At 36.6% G+C, this 17,862-nt stretch overlaps 1 protein-coding gene across 4 annotated transcripts in view; it reads right to left on the reverse strand.

Moving 5' to 3' along the window:
- Positions 1 to 4,185: 4,185 nt before the first annotated feature.
- The window catches only part of MCCC2 (methylcrotonyl-CoA carboxylase subunit 2), a 39,003-nt gene continuing 25,326 nt past the window's right edge, over positions 4,186 to 17,862 (reverse strand). For all 4 annotated transcript variants that reach the window (XM_083817273.1, XM_083817272.1, XM_083817274.1 and 1 more), the window contains 7 exons: positions 16,647 to 16,719; positions 16,343 to 16,419; positions 14,287 to 14,353; positions 13,847 to 14,003; positions 12,950 to 13,064; positions 11,485 to 11,570; positions 4,186 to 4,422 (listed from right to left, as the gene is read on the reverse strand). In XM_083817273.1, coding sequence (XP_083673399.1) covers positions 4,305 to 4,422; positions 11,485 to 11,570; positions 12,950 to 13,064; positions 13,847 to 14,003; positions 14,287 to 14,353; positions 16,343 to 16,419; positions 16,647 to 16,719 — 693 coding nt within the window. In that variant the 3' untranslated portion in view covers positions 4,186 to 4,304. The remainder of the gene's footprint in view (positions 4,423 to 11,484; positions 11,571 to 12,949; positions 13,065 to 13,846; positions 14,004 to 14,286; positions 14,354 to 16,342; positions 16,420 to 16,646; positions 16,720 to 17,862) is intronic.

The following is a 17,862-nucleotide window of genomic DNA, read 5'->3' on the forward strand; positions in this document are numbered from 1 at the left end:
TGACACCGCAGTCAAAATAATGTAGTATTCTTTAGCAGTTTTGATGCATTTATGTGTTCTAGTTTTAGCTTGACGTAGACACACTGTTGGATGGATTTTGTGACTACTAGACCATAGAGATTAGCATGAAGCATTTGTTCAAAGTGTTCTACTGAATCAGAGCTGTGAAAGTGGACATCTGGCTTTAAGTGGATGCTTTAAGGCTTTACTGAAAAGCACCAGGCTTTTACATGTGCTTTGTTGAATTGCCTTAATTTATAAACCTTGGTTAAAAAAATTTAAAAAAGTTACACTTTTTTCTGAATCAAGAGATTTCTTCAGCTGAAATCTGGAACTGCAAGGAAAGTCTAAGCCAAATTAGAGTTCTGCCACATTTAATATAGTCCAGAGGCATACCTGAAAGACAACATCTGTGTCAGCTGGAGATACCAATTCATCTTGATGAGTAACAGGTTCACAAAATGCCATCTAAATAAGAGTTGTGTTCTCACAAGAACAGTGGTTATACAAATGCCAGCACAAACACTGAGACTACAAACTTCACATCAAACCAGCCCCAAAATGGCTGGAAAAAAAAGTGGGAAAGATGGGTGGGAACAGGCACCCAATGGCTTCTCATAAGTTATATTGGCTCTCAATTTCTGTTGGCAAATCTATCAGAGAGGCTGTGCTCTAGCCACATCTCTCTTCAGTCTTGGAAACTGTCCTGCAATCCTCATGATGCTGCTTTACCGGACTATCTGTTCCTCGATATTTGTTGCACAAACTGCCAGTCACTTTTGTTGGTTACCACATCGTAGCTTCTGGTGGTTCCCGGCACATTCTCAGTGCCATGAGAAGAAAAAGGAAAATGGTACGTTCAATTGGCAGTTGGTAGAGGAGGATGTTCTTGTGATCCATCCTCAATTCACCATCTCATCCCAGGTAATTTAGAAAGCACCCTTGGCTACTTGCAGCAGGGATACAAAGGGCCTAGCTCATCTCATTCACAGCTTTCCACTTCCTTCTATGGGGACATTTGAAAACATGTTCATCATCAGAATATCAGCTATGTTAAACTCAGCATACCCAAACATTGACTTCTCTTAAATGGACTATGCCCTTTACAGCTGTCAAAGAGAGCTGGAACTAGATAATCTCTTGCATTGCTACTGCTCATTGGCAAGAGGGAGGAAGACAGCCTAGAAAAGCAATCCCCAAGGAGACCAGATGGGAGCAGAAAGGTCACCTGGAAGCCTAGAGCACCAAGTTTGGGGTCCCAGTCCTCTGCAGCTTGTGTGCATGACATCATGCAGCTATTTCCTTTGTTCCTCAACTCCCACATGAAAAATAAGTGTCGTCCTACGTATCATCGTTTCTAACAAGTACATAGATTAACAGTTATGAGTTGTTCATATACTACAGTGAAGAGGTGACACACAGCCACGATGGGTAGGACAAGCCTGGATATAGTCACCCACAGTTCTTAAGGCATCCTTGCTGTCAGGAATCTTGTGTCCTTGCAGTAACACCTCTTATTAACAGTGTGTTTAACATTTGCCTTCAGTAAGTATCCACAGGAAGTCCTACCAATAAGCAATGGCAATGGGAAGAGAGAATGACTGCCAAATGGAACAATGCCCAGGCATAAACACACCTACCAACAACATCAACTATGGTAGAAACACAGTAGTCCAACTCATGACTCCCGGTGGGGCTGCAAAGAACAGTTTTTTCAGCAAACTTCTGAGTGCCAAGAGCCAGTCTCTGCCATTAGAGTGCCATTCTGCACAACATGCATCCTATAGTTAGTGCCTACCTGCAAGGGACAGCATGTTGACCTGAAAAAAAGCTTTTTCAAGATCCAGTTTTCTAGGCAATGGGGAATTTTTAATTGTTAAATCACTAGCGATTCCTTGAATCACTTGTCTTCAGTGAAGGTCCCACTCTGTACCCTCCCCTAACTGGAACATGCTGATGGGATGCTAACAAGCCCCTGATGATGAATTTCATTTAACAAGTTTCCAAAGAACGGTATTACTAATGCAGTACTGTCTTATTTATTCGGAGACATGTTCTGACTCGGCTTGCACACATATTTAGAGGAAAAAAAATTGATAAATGTAAATATCTATCCTTTCAGTCATAAGAAATGATAGGTGTTGTCAGAGGCAGGAATCCTCCTAAATGCATCTAATTCCATTATCTGCATCTAAGGATTATCAGTTACTGTCTCCAACATGATTTCATTACCAGTCTTACTGAAAAATATATCCAAAGCAAAAATATTATTCCTAAGTGATCGATCACTTACTGCTAAGAAAAAGACAATAATCCTTATAGCTTTGTGGGTAACAGGCTGGGGAAACTGACCCCATAGTTTAAAGCAGAGAGACAAAGGATGCTTCAGTTGCTGACTCCACTGGAATTGAAGAAAATAAAGTGCTTCTTTTTTGTTGGAAGTTGTTAATAGCAATAGTTTCAGTGTCTGAATCCTTTGCTCTCCCTGGCTACATTTTATGTATACGTATTTGAAAACAAGGCATTGCAAAAGTTCAGCAACCATAAATAATGTCAACATATTTTCAGGATGAAGATATCCTGGGGCTATGCCCAACACAATTTTTACAAACTCTTGTGGTGAGATGAGAACGAGAATCAATGCCACAAAAACACAGCTCTGTACCTTGTTGCCATTTTATGGTAGTATTTTAAGCTGTTACTCTCCACTAACTACACGCTTAACATAACAAAAACATGGGTGTGAGCATGACAGTGAGTACATGCTCAAAACTACAGACGTAATCTTTTCAGTGGTGTGAACACACAAAGTTTTGGATAAATTTCTTCTCAATAAAAACTGAGAGATGGTCTTTTAATGTAGTGTGGATGCATACCAGAGACCCCAGAGCTCAGCACAGGCTGGGCTCTGGTTCTGCTACACTAAAGATCCCTTGTTCCAAAGAGTTTACTTCTTTTATTTTCACTTTTGCATTGAGCCTGAAACACAACTGAGAGAGGCAGTAGACACCACACCTGCTTTCCCCATCCTGAGCCCAAGGGACTTCTCAGCCCTACAAACCTGGGAAGACTACAGCTGGCATGTTGTCCAGGATGATTATTCCCCAGTTATCTGTCTTCTCCCCACAGGCCAGCACAGGAGAGGACTTCCATCCATGTACTTTAACTATTTTGTAATTTGTCAGTCAAAGTATTTCTGCCACTTAGCAGTTGTTTGGAATCTAGGTGCCTGCAGGACCAAGCTAGATAAAACTACCTTCAGAGTTCCAGCTAGCACAGTATTTGCCTCCATATTCCAGGCACAATTCATGACAAACATTTAGTTTCTGCAAGGTGCTTGCTATTTGTTCTATAAAAAACAAATGAAATGGCGGACACTGAATTCTTTAAAAACATTACACTGCAACAAACTACACTAAATAAATTGGAAGATTTAACAAAGCACTTCCAGCATCTTAACAACCCCAAAGTTGGTGGGATTCAGGCAAGTGCTCTCGGTCAACCATTGACCCATTTGGAGAGGATGCCATGTCCTTGTGAAACTAAAACTGCCAGAAGCATCACGCCACTGGAGCAAGATGTTGAAACACCTTAGCAGCCAACCCGTCTTCAGAAGTGCTCTCAGAAACCTGCAGCTCACACAGATGTAGTCTACTCTCTCCAGCTCTTCCAGAAAAAGCTATGCATCCATCAGATTCTCTTGTTGTTTTGACTTCAGAGAATCGTACAGAAGAGTAATGTTCTCTGGATGAAAGCCAGAGAAAGGCCAAAATGCCAACAACCGTGTGAAATCTATAATTTCATGCTGTGTTGAACTCCCTGGCTGCCATTACTGCACTTTTTTGCAGAGTTTATTCACCAGCAATGTGCTGGTTTTGTTGTTGTTGTTGAATTTCAATAATACGTTGCTTTTGTAGGAGACATACAGAAAAGAATTAAAAGAAATAAAGGCGCTAATAAGCACCAATTATGCAGTTTATTTTGCAGATTTATTTAGATAAGAGACAATATCAATGTTTTCTTGTCAAACTTTTTAACTTAATGACAGAAGTTGCAGTTTATTCATGAACAGGGCAATGCAGTGTTATATAAGCACTATGACTGGTACCAAATCAGTACCAAAACACTGAAAGACGGTGATGATTACTCAGTCAAAATAAATAAATAGGACTTTTCCATCAAGAATAGTACTGTATAAAGCTTTATTTTTTAAACTGGTTTAAAACACCTCAACGTTGTAGTAAGTTCACTCTCCGGTCCCAGTTATAATATACAGAGGTAATTCTGATTAGCATACATTTAGATTACATCCTGAAAACCCCAAATTCTGTCTTCTTAGAAGGTGCATTTAGTGCTGCGCTGAGACTGAGGCCCAAAACCAGTCTAGTATCAGCTGGATCAATAATTCCATCATCCCACAATCTAGAAAAAAGACAAACAATAATTAAATTAAATTAACATACACAGCTGGTAGATTTTCAAGTAGGCAAAACTGAAAATGGTTATACTAAATTGCAAGGACTAAAGAGCTAAATTACGCATGAAACCGAGTTAATTCACCTTACCATCAATGCAGTAGACTAGTGTGTATTATTTTGAGTAAATTGTTTTCTAAAACAAAGTATAAATTTTGGATAACGTAGAAAACGACCTTTTCACAAGAAGCTACCTTCTTCTACTAAAAATGCTAAGGACTATGTCCGATCATTATGTATGTCACTCAGATTAGTCAAGCTGCCAGATAAGTGTGCTTCATATGTTTATATTTTTGTCATTAAAAGAGCTAGCTTAATTTTAAGTACTTCCAATATCCATTGTATTTATTTTTTCTGAAGTCCATTTCTAAACAACTCTAAGCTAATACCCTCCTTTTTACTGCCCTGAAGGCGATTAAATTATGAATATGCACTGTGTCAAAACCTCCAAGCACATACCAGATTTGTAGTCCCCAAACTCATAAACACTTGTAAACAACCTCTTCGACGTTATCCAAAAATCAAAGTTCTCGTAGCATCAGTTCTCCACATCTCCATCTTACCCAAAATGAAAACCATGTCAAAACCCCCAGCAGGCCACAAAACTGTAAATATTGTACATCCACTACCTCCTTGGTGATATAGTTAAACAAGATACCACACTGCTCATTGCAACTCAAGTCTTCCTTAAAGAAGCAAACATTTTAGCCAGGGTATGCAAAACAGAGGTATAGTACCTTCAGTTAAGACAGTGATGTTCCTCCTCCATCCCATCTTTCCCTAGCGAGACTTTCTTTGCGTCTTTCCAGAACTTACTGCAGTGCTGTCATGTCTACACTTTATTCTTTGTCTTTGGAAAGACTGCTCTACTAATGTGTTTTAAAACTACAAGAAAGAGTCATGGATAGGGCGCTAACACCGTCTCTTCATTAAGAGACTGCACAGGCAGCCATTCCTTTCTAATTGAAGCTTCCAGCTTCAAACCCTTTCTTACTGTTTGAAGATTAATCAAAAAAAAAAAAGCAATTAGACAGGAAACAATGTATTTTGCACATTTCTCTCAATACTAAAAGCCTACCCCCAAAAGAAACAGGACTGCAAAATGTGCATAAATACATGCCGATAACCTCGAGGCACCAACAGACAGTTCTGACAGTTTTCTGTCTTTGATATGTGTTGCCATTTACGGTGAAACTAAATTCATCAAATCAGACAAAAATATTAAATGACTGACGATGTACATTTTTATTTTTGCAAAAACTATATATATCTTTCCTAGGATGCACAAAGTGGAACTGCAATAAAGGACACCTGTAACAAGATGAGGCACAAGGATTCAGTCTCAGCTTAGGTGCATGTTCTCCAGCTACCAGAATAAAAAAGATACCTGACTCAGAAAGAAGGTTCTACTATAAATACAAATTTATCATGGTGCAGCTGCCCATGTACAGGAGACTACTACCCTAAATAGGGCACAAGAGCACAGCTGAAGTACAAAAGGAGAAAGAGGTTTGAAATGGGGAATACATTCCTGTTAATTGGGCAAAATTACCTTATTCTTTGTTGTGACTGAAAACCAAAGTTTGTTTAAGAAATTTTACACCAGAGTGAGGCTCACTGACCAGGCTGACAGGAGTCACGACTAACCCAGAAAGAAGTCTGAAAAAGACAGTACTTCTTCCAAAGGTGAGAAAAAAAAAAAAAGTGCTACAGAGCCAAATAACAAATATAAGGTAAAGGTAGCTCTATCTAATTTGTTCTCAGTGTAGGATTTTCTTGTGAATATCTCCTTTCTAGTGGGCTGGACAGCTCCAGCCTTGAACTAGAATATTCTAAGAGCCACGCCTGCACAGAGGTTGTACTAGCAAATTGTGCTGCAGAAAAAAGACAATAATTGTCTGTATTGTATTTTGGATAAAGTGCGTGGTATAACCTCTTGCAGTCTGCTTCCCATGAGTAATTGCTTTTTTAACTGTAGCTTTTAACAGTAAGTTAAAAATTGTTAAAATATTTTGGCATATTTTAACAATACTCCATTGAAAAGAGACTCAGAGCAAGGACTGCTTAACCATACAGTGAAAATAACTGGAAGGGTTTTTTGTTCAAAATAAGAAAGGGACAGAATGTAACTTTGTTCTACTGAGATTTATTTAAGCATTTGTTGAATTTGTTTGTTTTTCCCCAAGCATAGTGGTTATACCTATTTACGTAATCTAGCATGACAGAATGGCAAAGACAAAACATTCCCTACATATTCAACATCATGAAGTATGCATTACCAAACTTTAATGTAAGCTATTTTCCTTCACTTTTCTTGTGTTTTAGATATTAAATTTTGATTAATTTAGTCAGATTAATCTGGGGGAAGGGAGAAGGTCTGTGTTAATAGTGAAAACCAACATAGTTTTTGAGGTCAAATCAATCAGCACTACTTTGCTGTTTTCTTAAGACTAAAAAATTTGACTATAGTAACAATTACAAATATACTGATTTCTATTTTTAAGCAGGTATTTTCTTTTTGGATGTTACAGCTTCATTTGTTCTCCAGTTCAACTTTTTTAATGAACACTCACAGTGAACTTTTTAATTATGAAAACCAATAAAACTAAATTAAGTAATTCAAACTTCTTAGAAGTGTTTAATAAATCTGCTGAGGGTTGAGGAGGGCAGGAACGATCTGAATTAAAAAGAATCACTGACTTAATGTGGTTCTTCCCAAGATGCAACTTCCTAGTGACCAATACTTTCACAAACACTTCCAAACATGAAGCACATTTTAATGGCAGATTTGTTTTTTGTAATAACACAATGAAGTTATATTCACAAACACAGATTTCATGCTGCATAAAAGTCAAGCCGCTCTCATATGGCCACCCCTGGTTTCTGCTTCTCTTTGTTTAAAGAAAACTACATTTTCTACTGGGATGTAACATTAATAACTAAACTATCTATTAAAACCCCATTGCTAGAACATGAGTCACATCCACATTTATAAAACATTCATAACAGAAATGCTCTGAGTACAAGAAATGAACAGCCCCCAAAAGGAAAATGCTCATGTAATTTGTTATGATGTAAACTGCTGAAACTCCTTTTAGAAACCTGTAAGCGGATTAATATAGCTCATTAAAATGGGTGCTGCCTAATGACTTTTGTTAATTAAGTCTGCTCAGTGTGAAAGGTTCTAATCAAATAATTGATTAAATTTTGATTAGAAAATACAACTGTGGGGAACAGTATTGACATTCTGTACATGTAACAAGTTGCAATTTATAAGCAAAAATAAAAAAGAAGAGTAAATAAGGAAATTTGCCTTTTTTTCCAAGATCATTAGGATGTTTTCCTTCCTTCTTGGTACTGCTCAAAGCTTGAGTCAAAGCCTAATGAAGTCAACTGGAAGAGCCACATCAATCTCAGAGGATGTTAGAGGTGAGACAAAGTCCCCATAACTTAGGACAGCATGAGGGAGCTTCCAAACTGGCTGCATTCAAGCAGTCATAAAGAAAGCAGGCTTTATCTCCAACTATCATTCCTTTCCTCACAGCAATGCAAAGCTATTTGTTGGAGTTTTCTCCAGCAAACATTTGGTTTGTCTTTTTGGTGGAGGGGCATAGCTAGTGTCCGACAAAACCAAGGCTGTCTGGATCCAGTTTCAAACAGACACCCTGATGTGGCTGACAGTCAACTGTCTGTGTTTTTTGTTTGTTTTGTTTTTTGTTTTGTTTTGGTTTTGTTTTGGTTTGGTTTTGTTTTTTAACTATGCTTGGGATCAGAAAGGAAGTATCCTTGTATCCTTTAGGGCAAAAGGAACAGATTACTTCTCCCTGACCTACAACAAATGCTTGACAATGAGCAACTGCTGATGTTGGCTGACAAGCAGGTTGGCTCTACGGTGCCAAATCCCTTCCTTCCGTACATTACTTGCCACAGGCAGTGTAAACCTGCTTCATGTCAGTGTTTCTGGTTGGGCAGCCTACCCCACAACAATAAAAACTTCTGAGCAATTGGTCTGAGATCTTGCTTCGGGATTAGTGATAAATGAAGGAACAAGGCATATGCAAGATAGCACTGGCAGTCATGAAATGAAGGCAGAAAACTTAGGAGTATCTACCAATATACCCAAGTACCTCTACCAGAAAGCAGAGAGCAATTAAGAGCTCCTATACAATGCCAACTACACTACTCTGTCCAATGCATGGACAGAGAGAGAGAAATCAACCTGGACTGTCTTGACCTGAGTTAGTCACACACTGCTCTCACAAGCACTCAGTGACAAGGGACATTTTGCTTTCACTGCTTGCAGACAGATGAATCTCAGAGGGATGTCAGCTCTGACATTTGACTTCACATCCCAGCTGGGTTTATTAGCTTGAGCGCAGCATCCCATGAACTCAACCAGACACAATCCAGACCCAAGGTAGGTCTCAGCTAGCCACCTCACATCTGTGCAAGCTACAGGTATAATAGGGAGTATTAACAACCGTGCCTTTTTATATATATATATATATATATATATATATATATATATATGTATTAGGAGCCACATCCTTTGCTTAAGCGTACTTCCTAACCCCTGGCAGTTAGGTTATTTATTGAGGTGCCTATGTATTTCCAACATGGCTTTACAAAATGGCAAGACATTCTGGAAACAAACTGGGTCAAAAAGCTGGTCAATAGGGAGCAGAAAGCTGGTATTAAATATTCAAGTTTCATACCTAAAATCACCAAATGTTATTAAAAATTTAGAACCTGACTTTTTAAAATCCTAACCTTAATCTTATGTATGAAACTACTTTGTTGCAGATTAGTAATTTACTGCTCCAAATTGTAGCAATGGTCTGTTGTTTTTTGGGAGGGGACAAGTTTTTGTATCACTGATATACTGAATATATTGAGTGTTAAATAAATCCAATCATTTTCAATCATGAGTACAAAGAGACTGTGACTGTGTTTTCAGTGAGCATATTAAGAAGAGCAAATATTTAAAAAAAATCAGACTATTCATTTCCTCCTTCATGGTAGGGATTCATTTTAAATACAGACAGTTTGACTCATTTTTTAACGTTATTATTTCAGTGGAAAATTCTCCTTAAAATCCAGTTACAAAGGATGACAGCATGTGTTTTGATTTTTCCTTCTTGCCACAGGGAGGAACACAAAGTTTTGCGACAGAGGTCCTAAGCTTGATCTTTAAGGGGGACCAACAGAGATAGCACAAAAGTTTTCAACAGCTGACACCATCTCAGTTTGGGGGAAATCCTATGAAATTTAAACTGATTTAAAGGGTTGGGGAAAAAAAACAAACAACAGCATGCCTACAGAAAGTCCACGTCAATCAAAAATAAGGATTTCACATAAGTATCTTCATTGACTATATGTAAAAAACACAGTAAAAAACACAAACTAATTTAGTAGCTGTGGGGATTGCACATATGCACAAAACCTCAAGAAGCTGAGAACATCCATGATGACCCTCTGCAACATTGCCATGTAGACCTTTGCCAAAAACAGAAACCAAGGAGTGACAAAACAAAAACTCTCCCTATATCCCTGACCTACGTGATATATGCCTGTACCAGTGCAATCTGCCTAAATTGCCATGCTGCATACCCTATTGAGAATACTTAGCCCATCACAGCACCAAACATGGCAAAAGAGCAATAGCTTCTGTTTGATGAAGGCATTCATCTAGTCAGAATACTAAAATGAATATGGATTCTGTAGGTATAATTATTACAGTTAAGTTCATTCCAGTATCCCAACAGAAAAAAAGAGTTAAACTACCATTAATTTTATACCTTTCTTTGGATCATGAGGAACTAACAATTTATATAGGAGGTCACTGATGCTACAATGTTGCTCATGTGTGAGATTTGACAGGCATGAGGTTTAACTTGTATCAAGTCAGATAAAAAAGCTCCCAGCTCCTTCTCTTAGTGGCTTCTGTAAGACATTTACAGAATACCTTGCACCCACCTGTTCATATAATTTCTGCCCATGATGACCCCATCAAAACTTATCATATTCCAAACACATTGTACTCACATTATTTCCCAAATTCCTGCCTTGCAGGTAACAAGACCATCAATAATTCTAATTCAGTCACGCAAACAATATACACAGCAGACACCAAAGGTGCAAACTGGCTACAGAGGCACAGTAAAGTCTCATTATTTTATGCTAATCCTAAAACTAGCAGCTGCGAGCCTATGAAGAATTAGCTTTTGGATACCACAAGCAGAAAAGTTCACAGAATTACTATTACAAACAGGATGAAACTAACCCAGAATAACAATTCAAGGCCAAGAAGCCCCAAACCAGTTTCCACAGGCCACGGTCTGGGATGCCACCTTGCTTCATCAGCCTAACTAGTTCCTGGGCATTGACAATATTCCATAAAACTAAGGAACAAATGCTACAGAGGACTACTGTGGTAGTTTTGGATGACTTGTCAGCATATTCATATATGAATACGCTTCACCCATCAGCTAATGCCCTACCTGAATTCCTATCATTCAGTAGGCATCTACGTGACCCAAGATTTACAAATTGCTTCAGGTATTCCTGAAACTTCTCGTTTACCACTGGCCTCTTCTAGATGTAGAATCCATGCATGCTTCAGTACATTTCAATAGGCTTTAGAAAGGTGACCAGATGCTGCAGTGGAGAGAATGATCTAAGACTTATCCAGAACGAAATACACAGAATATAAATTCCATGTTTCGGAAGACCAGTTAAGGATTATCTCCCTACTGTATCATTACTTACAGAACCAGCACAGTAATTCCTGGAAGTGCATGCCTTCTTTTGAAATAGTTTGCACTACAAAGTCTTAGAGACAAGACAGACAAAACATTGGTTTGAAGCTTGTGGTGCTGTATTCCTGCACATCAAACAAAACGTTTGCTCTAGAGTGCTCTGTTCTGCTCTTCTACAACATCAAGATTTAGGTGTCATTGTTATGTCCTGTGATTATAACCAAGTTTTGGAAAAGTCAGTTTTATGTTACCTTGCACTGGAATAATAAGGGTTTCCTTCCTCCTCAAACCTCCTAATGATTGGCTCCTTCAAAGCTGCTTCATCTGCCTCAGATAACTGTAACAAAACAAATAAACAAACATAGATTAAAAAAAAATTATTTTCTTCTGCAATGACAGTAAAACTTTACAAGCAGCATAAAACAAGCAGAAATAGCCTAAATTATCTCTCCAGATTTTTTCCATCTTTTTACCTACAATTATCAATTTAGCAATTTGCTAAATAATTTGCTAAATTATTTTGCTTATAAATTTAATTAGTGGAATTAAAATATCACTTTTCAAAATGGGTGGGTAGGAAAAAGAGTAGAAATATATAGCGAAACAGAAAGTCCTATTGCCATACTTACTCATTTAATTTTTCTGCAGATAATAAACTGAGATTTTATTAATAGACTTAACCAAGTATAAGAATAATTGGGGACTAGATTCCAAAAAATTACTGATGCTACTTTACTGAATAAACCCTGTTCTGACTTGCCTTTGGCAATACTTTTTAATAAAACCAGTCTGTTCTATTCTAGTACTATGTTTCTCTGATCCAGAGTGGTCATTACTGTAATTCAGAAAACTTTCAAGTCTCTAACACACTTTACTGACATTAACTACAATTATTTTTTAATAATTTTTTAATAATAATATTTTTACTTTCTGTGCATCATTCCGACAATCTTAGGGATTTGGGAAGTTGAGACAGAGAGAGATGAGGATCAATATGTTGTATCCATGGAAAGTCAAAATAAAGAGCAGAAAAAAGAACTTCAGAGATAACAAGTACATACTGATTCACTATTCTGAACAACTACTCATGATAAATACACGCAATTTTAAGACATTACAGTAAAATCACTTCACACAGTACAAACACAAAAACACAGCAGAAAACTGTGTACAGAGAAACTAGAAAAATATTATTAAACAAAATACCACTAACTATTAGTTAAAATGATTAAATGAGTCAAAAACTTTTCCAATCCTCCAAGGGCTTCTCCTATTATAAACCTTGTAACTATCAGTCACTGAATAATTTGAAGATCAGTTTTCTATAAAACTGCCTACTTCAAAAGTAAATGGAAAGACACTTTGTTCTCACGTATTCCTCCTCATACTCCCAAGTGGGTGTGGGGGAGTGGGAGTCCCTTGCTGCTCATCTCGGGCAGAACAAACAATCGTGCAAAAAAAATCCGAAAAGATGATAATATAAGAAATACCTCTCCTTCTAAACAAACACAAGAAATGTCATGAATGACTTTCACATTTAGAAGATGTAATATTTCACAAATATTTCATTTTTGTCAATGTGCTGGGTGGCATTAGGAGAACCATAGCTCACTGGTGTCTTACCCTGTAACATCCTTCCCTGGCTTACAACGTGAGAGCTCCAGTGAAGAAGTAAATTATAGTAACGGTACTGCAAATGAAAGAAGAAAGATGTACCTGTTTTCCCTCCCTTGCCTTTTGGTCCTTTGCTATTGTAGCTAGAACAGTTGCAGCTTGTTCCCCTCCCATCACCGATATGCGAGCATTTGGCCACATATAAAGAAATCTTGGACTGAAAAACACACGTTAAGTATTAAAATTAGACAATGCATAATTTCTTGGTAAAGAACTAATTCTCACTCAGATGCATTTTATGCATGACAGTCTTACAATTCATTGGTTTACAAAGAATGCAAATTAACATTTTCGATGCTTGCAGCATTATGTTTGAAAATACAAAAATTCTGCTCATTTCCTATACTCAAGCACCTTAAAAATTAATTTCCCTCGTTCTTGTGTCTCTTCATCTCACAGCCCCCCGGGAACATTTCTCTTTAAAATATCACTAACAACTTCAGTAGTAGCAGGGATCTCGAAAAATAATTTTAAAAAATATTCATGAGTCATGTCCGATGGGTCACAAAAATAAATCCTTAGAAGTTTTGCAAACACTGCTCATAAAATCCAGATTCGTTAAAGTGAATGAAGGCTTTTTTAATTCAAGCCAGGTCTCTTCACATGAATGCAGAATAAAGGACCAGCCCATACCACCTAGTGATTGTTTAGGACTGTTGATTTTCTGACCCAAGAACAATAATGGGAGAAAAGCATGTCAGCAGGTTTACACATTAGAAAATCTCTACTGTCACACATATTATGGTTAATCATGAGCCTAACTGTCTCTACAGGTTTGTATGGTTGTTATTTACTTAAGACCATATTCTATGAGAATTCTTCTGTTTTTCTAAGAGTACAACTTCTGCAAGAATTAAAATAGCTTTTCAGAAAGGTACTTTAAGGTTACAGTATCTTAACTTAGTGCTATGTCCTGTTGTAATTTGAAGTAACACTTACCTGTATGCTCTTCCACACATCCCGTAGTTTCCAGCACCATAAGAACCACCGATAATGACTGTTATCTTAGGTACACTGGCACAAGCTACAGCAGTTACCATCTTGGCACCATCTTTTGCTATCCCTCCAGCTTCATATTCTCTACCAACCATGAAACCTAATGAGTTACGTGATGAAAAAAAGGGTTAGTAACTTTATACTATCACACTGTGCTGTACTTTCTAATATGCAATACAGAGCACATCCAAAAAAACAAAAGTAAGACAACAAGAACAAATCATCAATAAGGCAAGGCCTTCACAAGCTGCAGCCAGACCGATTCCAGAAGAGGCTGGAGATGTAGATAAAATAAAGCACACAAGATGCTGTCTAAAAGTTACAGCCTTAACAGTTAACAGCAAAGCCTACAGCATAGTGAAACTTCATAATACTGAGCTTACCTGTAATATTCTGCAAAAACACAATGGGAATATTTCTCTGGCAACACAACTGGATGAAATGTGTACCCTGTGGGGAGGAAAAAAAAAGAAGAAGGGGTAAGCCTTTAAGTATTGGATCAGTGAAGCCCTTACTACCAGCATTTAGAAGTATGTGACAGTCTCCTTCCACTGAAGTCCATTGGAATATCTGTATCATAAAGTGCCAGCCAACTTCTCCATCCAAAGTAAGCTGCAAAACATAATTCAACTCTAGCAGAAGTAAGAAAATGCCAAAAATACCAAGTCCAAAGAAAAAATAATATCCTTAAAAAGTATTACTGCTTGTACTGAGAAGTTCAACTGTTTTGACTTGGCCAATATGCAGTTAAAATGTGGCATCTGACAGAGGTTTGTAATACTGTCATGGAACCTGCACAGCTGGTCAGAAAAAAATATCTCCCCATTTTCCTTGTAAAAGAAAATTATTCTTTGAAACTGAGCAAGGCTCGCATACATTATTTGCTCCTGCCCTGTCAATTGCTACAACGTTCCTTCCCCTTTTCTCAGGACATAATCTCCTCTCTACATTTTCAAGGAAAGCCAATTTTTCTAGCAAAGGTAAGAATAGCAGAATCCAACCTTCTGTTTCAACTAGGCATAATCTAAAACAATGTAGTTTCTCAGCTTACTTACACATTGCTGGTATCATAAAAAAAAAATGGGTAAAAAAAGTATCACTGCAACTGAGAAAAAATCTCCAACCTCTTCACAATACAAAACCAGCAACATTTAGAAAAAGGACACACACAAAAAGGAGAAAAATAATGAAACAATCTTTAGCTAGCTTTTTCAGAGAAGTGCTCAAAAAAAACATAGTGATCATCAGAAAAAGATCACAGTACTCTTGCTATACTGTTTTTTTTCTTTAAGTCTCCAAATCACTATAAAAATGAAAAAAAGTGTTGTTAGATTAGGAAGCTTACAGATGCAATGTCATGGATAAAGCGAAACAAGTGAAACTTGACTATCTCCTCATAGAGTACCAACACATCAGCAAAAGTCAGCAAACCAAGGGAGATTCCTTTCATTTTTTCATTGGTAGGAAAAAAAGTTGCAACTCTAAATCATCAGAAAAATACTGGAAGTATTAGAAATACTGAAAGAATTATTTTCAATTTGGAAATAACTGTGATTAAGAAAACACTAGCTGAAAACAATGTCACTTACTGCAGTGCTCTAGTACATAAAACTCAATTTTGTGTATTATTTTATGACAGCAATAAATCAAGTAAAATTACTTCCTTTCTTCAACTCCCTCATAAAGGCCTCTTTCTTCCTATAGATTTTTAATACTGATTTCCTAACCATTAGTTTGAGGAGCCTGAAGCATAAAACTACCATATGGAATTGCTATTACAAAAAATTCAACTGATAGCCGTTCTTGAAAAAAATAACTAAACACAGAACAAGGTAAATAAACACTCCGCCTTGCACAGTATCTTTTTACCATCTCCAATCCCCAAACCTCAAAGATGCCCTTTGATTCACAAAACAGGTACTCTGTTTCACAGAGTTTATGAGACCATGCATGTTTTCTCATTAGTCTAAGAGCTGCCACAGCAAAGTATGAAAATTAAATCTTTGGTAAGTCAATGAGCTGAATATCGGAATCCAGGTTTGAAATTTTCCAGTTACTATCAAAACAATGATGTGATTTATGGTAGTACATCAGCTTGGAGTTCAGGAATTATAATTAACAGGCTTTTTGAAGTAATCAGTATGCATTTTTCTTGTAAGAGTTGTAAGTTTCAAGATGTAATATTTCAACTGTGTTATAGTCAATCAAATTCAAGTGTTGTCTTTATTTTCCTATTGACCTATTTACTTCATATCAGAAGAACCGAAAGAACCAACACTAAAATAAGGTCAATTATTTTTAGTTTATTAAGCTATTTCTTATTTACATGATCAATTTGCAGACAGTCCCCTTTCATTATTTAAAAAACGTTCCATGTTTTAAGAGCAAATTGTTCAACTTAAGGTTTGTTTCTCAGTGGTTAAGAAGCTCTTTATTTACCTTTTTTGCTGACTCTGAGAAAAGAACTCCATTGTTTCCAATAATTCCTACTGGGTAACCAAATATTCTTGCAAATCCTGAAGAGGACAGGTAAATTTACAAATTACGATGTATATTTATTTTACTGTAGCACAAAAAGATAACACTTTCTCTTAGTAACACTTTCTCTTAATAACAGAAACTGCTATTCTTTTAAGGAAAAAAAAAAAACACTATTAAAAATACCACTGGGTAATCCAAACAAAATGGATAAAAAGTATAAAATCAGTGGGAGTACACATAGAATAATTGTATTTTTAAATACCTGTGATTAAAGTATCCCCATACAAGGCTTTGAATTCATCAAATTTACTTCCATCTACAATTCTAGCAATAACCTTAAGAAAAAATAGAAAAATAGAATGAAACACCCAATCCTTCATAGTTTGTGATTTTTTTTAGAAAGAAAGAACATGGTAGCATCTTGACTTAAAATTACTTAAAATGAATGCTTTTAAGTCAGAGAATATCAAGTAGTCCACCATGTAAGTAGTCTGGATGGCAGGCAAAGCCCACTTACTTTTTAAAGTGTAATTTGTCTACTTGCTTATAAAAAAATGGAATTTCAAGGCTAAGGCTATTGTAACTAAGCAGTTGAAATAAACAGGAAGAAAGTTTTTCTGATTAGTTCCATTTCAAAGAACAACTGGTACCTCTGGTTATATTAAACATTAATCAATAGGCTCACATTTATAAAGAGAAAAATATATACAGCCATGAGTCACTTTCTTAGAGATAACTACATTTTCATCTCTGCTTAAGTTTTTGACATGTAAAAATAATGAACATTTGTCCTGAGGTTTCTCAGGGATGCAAAGGAGCGTTTTAAATAAATATAGATCTGTTGCTAGCAAGATGTTCCCCAGAAGATATTTATTTCAACTTTAAAAGAGAATAAATCCAAGCTGGGTATTTATTTAGACTCCAGTGTTCCAGGGTGTAGTTCAAGTGAGACTCAATAAAAGCTTTTTTTCCTCTTAATGCAAAATAAATCATAGTAATTTCTGATAAAATATTTTAAGGAAGGTACACACTAAGATTCTTTCTAAAATAAATACTTGGTTTGTAGTGGGAAAAGCTCTGTATATGTTATCTGTGCAAAAAAATGAGAGGGTGTGGTTGCTCTCTGCACGTATGGAAGCAAATAATTACAAGAGATTTGCGGTAGAGTACAATAGTCTCCTCACATGGTTGGAAGAGCATTGAATTGTCTAGGATGCTTACACTCCATAGATCTTTAAATATTTGATCTTTATTTTGTCAAGACTAATAGAAGAAGAAAGCTGTCATATCACTTGGCAAGTCTATAGAATCTTTAGCCAAAAGTTCACTATTTCTTGGAATTTTTTTCACCATTCTATCAATCTCTTATCTTTGATTACCCTTCTTAGAAGTATAAAGAAAATGCATTATGTTTTCAACATGTCATTGCCATTGCAATGGATCTGTTAGATAACGACATCCAGAAATACATTAAAAAA

Source organism: Anser anser, assembly GCF_964211835.1.
Source record: "Anser anser genome assembly, chromosome: Z".
Classification (NCBI taxonomy): Eukaryota; Metazoa; Chordata; class Aves; order Anseriformes; family Anatidae; genus Anser; species Anser anser.